Source organism: Clupea harengus, chromosome 13 (assembly GCF_900700415.2).
Source record: "Clupea harengus chromosome 13, Ch_v2.0.2, whole genome shotgun sequence".
NCBI lineage: Eukaryota > Metazoa > Chordata > Actinopteri > Clupeiformes > Clupeidae > Clupea > Clupea harengus.
Window position 1 is genome coordinate 21,304,595 of NC_045164.1, and position 6,573 is coordinate 21,311,167.

The window sequence follows — 6,573 nt, forward strand, 5'->3', positions numbered from 1 at the left end:
ATTCAGGGTCGGGGCACTGGGCTGTAGGCTGACAGGGTTGATTTTTGTTAATTATTGATTTTGCAGATTTATGACTGATGTCAATTATTGGTTGATACTGAATGCTACTGTAGGAATGTTAGTAGTAAATAAGTAGGTTTAGTATGGGTTTATCTAATTCAGTATCAAAACAAAGGAGTTAGGAATGATTTGAATGGGAAGACGGGGCTGCTTTGTCATACGATAAATAAAGGGTGGGTCTTCGAGGTACTATGATAGGTTTCTGATTGGTGGAGTCAACGGGGAGGTCATAGGTTTCATTGGTTGAGCAGTCAGCCAGTTGAGGCGTTAGGGGGAGTGTCATGTTAAGTTTAAATGCCTAAGCGGGAGATATTTTTGTCAGAGCGTCTTCGAATTCATTCTCTTATTGTGGTTTAAGATCTGCAATAAACCTCACTGAAATACTCTACAATCGGCTGTCTCCACTTCGACATTTTCTGGTACCTCGCGGTAATTTGTGATCGGACACCACACTACTGATACTCCTCTCGATGTTTATGTCCCTCTTTACAGTTATGCTATCTCTGTACAGCTGAGCGACCATGTGGTCCTGTGTTTATTTAGCCATGTGCCTCTCTTCCTTGTGTCTGTCTCTGCAGTTCACCTGTTTCTGCTCTTCTCTTTTATCAGCCTAATTATTGTGTTCACCTGCCTACCTACCTTGAGTCATGCAGATATTCATCACACCAACAGTGTGTGTGTGTGTGTGTGTGTGTGTGTGTGTGTGTGTGTGTGTGTGTGTGTGTGTGTGTGTGTGTGTGTGTGAGTGTGTGTGTATGAGCGTGTGTTTTCTTCTATCAGCTGCGTGTTGAGAAAGGCTTCAGGAAATGAGGGAAAGTTCCAGATTTACGACACACACAGTTTGTCCTGTAATATGCCGTGTGAGGAGCAGTCAGGGAGGCAGTGACCCCTAAGGCAAAACACACACACACCCACATACATACACACAGACTTTAACCTGAAACAGGCCATCTGACCCTCCAACACACACCAAAACACACTGTTATACGAGCCCTGTGAGGACCCACACACACACACACACACACACACACACACACACACACTCTTACTAGATTCCTAAAGACCTGAAACAATCAGAGAGAGGGAGAGAAAGATAATGAATATCTTATTTAAACTTTGGAACTGCCATGTTATGGGAACTCTAATGCTTTGGGAAAAATTAAATGAGAGAAGAGAAGACAGACACTAAGCAGAGTGTGTTTGTGTGTGTGTGTGTGTGTGTTACCCAGGGAGCAAAGGGTATGTGGTCACTGTATGACAGAGAAGGTAGAGACAGAGGTGAACTTTTTTCTACACAACAAAACAAACAAGGCTGACAGTCAGTTCTTTTATTGCCACAAACGGCACACTGCAACACACACGTGTAATTTATGAAGGCGACACAGGACACACACGCAGGCCTGAGGTCGCTGTGAAATGTACGCTCTGCATTTGACCCATCCCGGACCATCCTTCCTCCAGGAGCAGTGGGCAGCTTCTCAGCGCCCGGGGACCAAGTGAACCGTCCGTCTCGGTCACGGACGGACAGGAGAATGTTCTGTTTTTGCATGTTTTTCCTGTTGGGGTTCTTATTGGAGGAAACCCCTTGTGAACACGGGGAGAACATGCAAACTCCACACAGAAAGGCCCGGGAGATAGCCCACCTGAGCACTGAAGGTCTGGGGAGGACCTGCCCCCCAGAGCCAACAGCGCCCCATGCGGGAATCGAACCCATGACCTTCTTGCTGTGAGGCGGCAGTGCAAGCACCTGAGCCACCGTGCCACATACACCGTAATAAGTACTCCCTCCGAAGACACCAGCATGACACATTTAACAAAAATATTCAACATTTCAAAACATTAGAATAGCAGGACAAATTTGCCATCATTTTGGGAGAAGCAGCAGGTTTTGTGGGCTCTCTAGTGTCATTTTGTGAGAGGCAAAGAAATCATGTGGGTCAACAAACCAGAGACCAACGCAACACTGTTCACAAAATTAGTCACTAGCTCTTAAAGTAACAGAGGGCACTTAACATTGTGGTGTAGTTATCTGTATGCTTCTTTTGCAGTTGTACGGGCTGTGGAAACAAATTTCCTTCGACAGTGAAGACATAGTTACATCTAGTAGTAGAAAAAGTAGTAGTAGTAGTAGTAGTAGTAGTAGAAATAGTAGTAGTAGTAGTAGTAGTAATAGTAGTAGTACTGGTAGCAGAAGGATAAGAAGTAGTAATTGTAGTAATAGTAAAACTAATAGTAGTATTTGTAAAACTAATATTTGTAGTAGTTGCTCCCACATGTAGCTTTACTGGTGCTGATAGTGTCACAAACTTCCCACATTTCACAATCCCATTGGCTGACATGTGGTCCTTGATAAATAAAACACAATCCCATTGGCTGACATATGGTCCTTGATAAATAAAAGGATCCTCACAGAGGCCTGACAGAGCACAGAGCTGTCACTGGTGAAGAGCCCCTAGCCAGAGCAGAGACAGAGCATTGGACATGCTGAACATGAAGACTCCTGGAGCTGTGCTGCTGTTGCTGTGGTCTGGTCTGGTTGTGGTTGCAGCAGAGAGTGGAGGCCGCCTGGATGAAGCTACAGGTGCAGCCCCTTCCTGCCCCCAACATAACTCCCCGTCTGAGGTGCATGTTCTGCTGAGAGAGATGGCAGCTCTGATAGCGGGGCAGAGAGTGGATTTCAGACTTGCTAAAGCCCAAATAGAGGAACTGAAGAAAGAAAATGGAGGTAATAGATTTTTGTCTGAAAAAAAGGAAAAGCATCTTAAAGTTTGAAAGATCTCTGCTGACCCTCTCTCTAACTCTCTGTGGGCATGTGTATACATGTGAGTGTGTGTGTGTGTGTGTGTGTGTGTGTATTTGTGTGTTTGTGTGCGTGTGTGCGTCTGTATGTTTGTGTGTTTACGTGTGTGTTCAACACAGACATGAACTACTCCCTACAGCAGCTGAAGAATGTCACAGAAGGTAATCAGACACAAACACTCTCTCTCACACACACACGCTTACATATAGAGACTCACTCTCATGATGTCGTGACTATCTTGGACTGAAGCTCAGTGCCTCATGAACTTTCACCTTGCAGTGATGTGCCAGGTTTTGACAGTGTCATTAATTGCATTGTATGGTGTCTGTGCAGGGATGGATTACCGAACGCCAGAGCCAGAGTCTCTGTTATGTATCTCTTATTTGTGGTTGCATTTTGTTAATTTGCTGTTGGCTTTAATTGAGTGTACCTGCGCTGTGTTAGAAAATGTGTATGTGCGCCAGGGGCGAAACTATAGACAGTGCAGCCAGCACGGTTGTATTGGGGCCCGTAGGGAGGAGGGTTTGTGGGTAAAATAGGCCCTGCATGATTACATTTGTCGGACATATGACTGTCAGAGTGTTTCTATGTAAATATGACTGTGATCCACGATGAATTCAAATTAGGTACTCACTAGCACCTTATGATATATATCTCCTTGAAATGGAAAACCTGTCTCTGTCATGGTTTCCATCATTTTTGGGGGGAAATCGTCAGTAGCAATCTATAACACAATAATATGCTTATTCTACATAAAATATAGAAACTATTAAAAAAACTGATTAAATGAAATGAATCATTTCTTATTTTCTTTGTTATTTTTGTCAAATATAAAACCAAACTCAACACCTCCCAGGGGGTGTCTCTGCTGCTGGAGGTGGGCGATACAGTGGCCCTGCGTCTGGAGGCAGGGTGGTGGGTGTCTGCTTACACTGGCCACCTCACCACCTTCAGCGGGCAACTCCTCTTCCTCATGTGATGGGGAGGTGTCTACACACACTCACACCTAGCATGCATACAACACACTCATATGAACACACAAACACACATTCTCTCCTTTGTCACACCTGTGATGATTTTACTGCATGTACAGATGGTTTTACTATATGGTGTTTCACAGTGCACTGTGTATGGAAATAAATGATAATTTGGAGTTTGGTCAAATGTATTTGCCCTTGGAGGTTTATTTGTGTGTGTGTGTGTGTGTGTGTGTGTGTGTGTGTGTGTGTGTGTGTGTGTGTGTGAAAGCAGAGGCCATGGAGACCAGACTGACGGAGAGGCTGGCTGCAAGTGAGAAGAAGGCAGAGGGCATGGAGACCAGACTGAGAGCCAGTGAGAAGACAGTGGAGGAGCAGAGAGCTGTTATAAAGGAGCTGAAGGAGAAACAGGAGGAACAAGCAGCAGCTGTGAGAGCTGTAGGAGGCAGTGTGAACCTCACAGGGAGCCAGGTGCAGGAGCTGAGATCGGAGATAGAGGAGAGGAAGGTGTCTTTCTCTGCCTCACTGGGAACATCTGAACATGTAACTAAAGGACCCGTTAACACAGCAATTCCCCTGGTCTACAAACACATCTTCACCAACATTGGGAATGCTTACAACCCAAACACAGGTGAGAAAAGCTGTCAGTAAGTGCAAGTGTTTGGTTAATGTACTGTAATGTGTCCTGTCAGTGGCTGGAGCTGTTGACACTCCGCCCCTGTTTTGTAAACAGATGATACCTGTCTGGGTGTCTGAGTGTTTATTTCTCTTTCTGTCTCAGGGGTCTTCACAGCTCCGGTCAGGGGGGTCTACCACTTTAATGTCTTTGTGTTTGCGGATGGCAATGGAAGAACTTCCGCAGTCTCTCTCCATAAAAACGGAGAGCATATTTGCGTTGCCTACACTGCCCAGAACACCGTTCACATGGCAGCCTCCAATGGGGCTTCTCTTCTGTTGGAGGTGGGGGATGTGGTCAACCTGAAGCTGTGGCAGAATACCTGGGTGAGAGACACTTCTAACCATCACACCACCTTCTCTGGCCACCTGCTCTTCCCCATGTGAGGGAAGCACTATACTGATGTAAAAGTTATGTTGGGTGTGGAGTGACGCTGCTAGCGAGAAACAGACAGAATGGAACACACTCCTCTCCTTGTTTCCTACATGGTCACTGGGTGGGTCTGGGAAACACTTTTAGTGTGACATAAAGTCAGAGTCAGAGTTTGTTCTCTTTGGTTGCTGAATCTGTGCTTACTGTCTGCTCTCAGTTAAACTCTTGTTTTGGTTGGTTAATTAGCTTACAGGATTGAATGATCTGTACGTATTCTGCGGAATCAGGTATTTTTAATTGTTATCTTTTGATTGTTTTCCTGGATGTTAAATGACTTGTATACACTGGTAGGATGTTAACATGCATTTGCAGGCACTAGTTAGGAAACTTTCCTCCAAAGGTAAAGGTAATTCTCCTTGAATGCTATCTATCAGTTTATTGTTTGTTGACATGTTAATATACCTTTACCTACTGTTAGCAGGGCTCTCAAGTGTCACGCATTGAGCGTGACAGTCACTCATTTCGGTCTTTAGTCACGCACTCCCGCCACACATCGTATTTCTCACGCTGAAAAAAAACTCTAGGCTATTTAATGTGCCGCAGCGCGCAAACATGACCTGGCCGCGCTGCCCTCACCATGGAGGAATCAAGCACGTCTCCCCGAATCCCCTGGAGTTCTGCCGTGAGGTGCCACTTATCAGCCAATCAAAAAAAAAAAAGGGGCTACACAATAGCCAATCCGAAAAATACATCTGTTGTATCTGGGTAAGATTTAATCCAGCAACCAATGAAAATAAAGCATCCTGGAATTGCGCGCGATTGATCTTTCGAAAGTTTCACGTTCACTTGAGGAAACCACTGGAGCTCCGAGCATCAGTCTTCTACAAAGAGTAAGTCGTCTCCTGTTTTAATGTTACAACAAATTCACAATGGTTTGACACAAGCAATGACAACTTGACTGCAGTTAGAGAATATTTCCCAGATCAGTTTTTATTGAGTGTTTGTAGCCAACACAGTTTGCCTTTTCACTATAGCTTTGACTCCGAACTTCGTTAATAGGCTAAAATAAATTCGAGCAGGCCTATTAAGAATACATATAGCCTATAATTCGAACGAATATTAGGCAGCCCTTAATATTCAATTATGTTATGGGCATTATTTTTTGTAAATGTGTTTGCTTGAACATTCTATTCAGATTCCGAGGCTTCTTCACGCCTGGTGAAGTTGTGAATCGCGAGCTCATTAGGCATACTAGCATGTTATAAATATCCTGGCCATGGATGCATTAATCATTGCATCTGTCTTTCAAAGATGTCAGGTAAAAAACAAATAAGCATCCTGTCCTTCGCCCAAAGGGGAAAGCCCCCTAAAAAGGCCAGATTAGGCCCAGAGAAGGTCGTAAACACATTAGAGGAGGAGATGGTGGAAGTGGAAGAGACAGTGCAGGTGGAAGAGGAAGAGACTGTGCAGGTGGAAGAGGAAGAGACAGTACAGGTAGAGGAGGGAGAGACAGTGCAGGTGGAGGAGGAGGAGACGGTGGAAGAAACAGTGGAGGAGATGGCTAGAACAAAAGGGAGAAAAGTCCCAGGAGCAGCCACCTACAAGACCTCTTTTAATAGTGAATGGACCTCTAAATGGCCATGTATTACTGTAGGAAACAGCAGCTCATATTACTGGTGCTCTATCTG

The 6,573-nt window shown here is 44.8% G+C and overlaps 1 protein-coding gene across 2 annotated transcripts; it reads left to right on the top strand.

Moving 5' to 3' along the window:
* The first annotated feature begins 1,785 nt into the window (after window positions 1–1,785).
* On the top strand, window positions 1,786–5,439 carry LOC116223140 (complement C1q-like protein 2). Of its 2 annotated transcripts, none has more exons than XM_031578665.2 (4): window positions 1,786–2,785; window positions 2,980–3,021; window positions 4,109–4,468; window positions 4,619–5,439. In XM_031578665.2, the coding sequence occupies exons 1-4, from the start codon at window positions 2,542–2,544 to the stop codon at window positions 4,897–4,899; spliced, it is 927 nt and encodes a 308-aa protein (XP_031434525.1). In that variant the 5' UTR covers window positions 1,786–2,541; the 3' UTR covers window positions 4,900–5,439. The 2 variants fall into 2 exon arrangements, with proteins under 2 accessions (XP_031434525.1, XP_031434526.1); XM_031578666.2 differs by having other exon boundaries at window positions 4,112–4,468.
* Window positions 5,440–6,573: the final 1,134 nt, after the last annotated feature.

Coding starts and splice junctions, on each gene's coding strand:
- LOC116223140 (XM_031578665.2), top strand. CDS start 2,542: ATGCTGAACATGAAGACTCCTGGAGCTGTGCTGCTGTTGCTGTGGTCT. Junction 2,786..2,979: donor ACTGAAGAAAGAAAATGGAG/GTAATAGATTTT, acceptor TGTTCAACACAG/ACATGAACTACTCCCTACAG. Junction 3,022..4,108: donor GCTGAAGAATGTCACAGAAG/GTAATCAGACAC, acceptor TGTGTGTGAAAG/CAGAGGCCATGGAGACCAGA.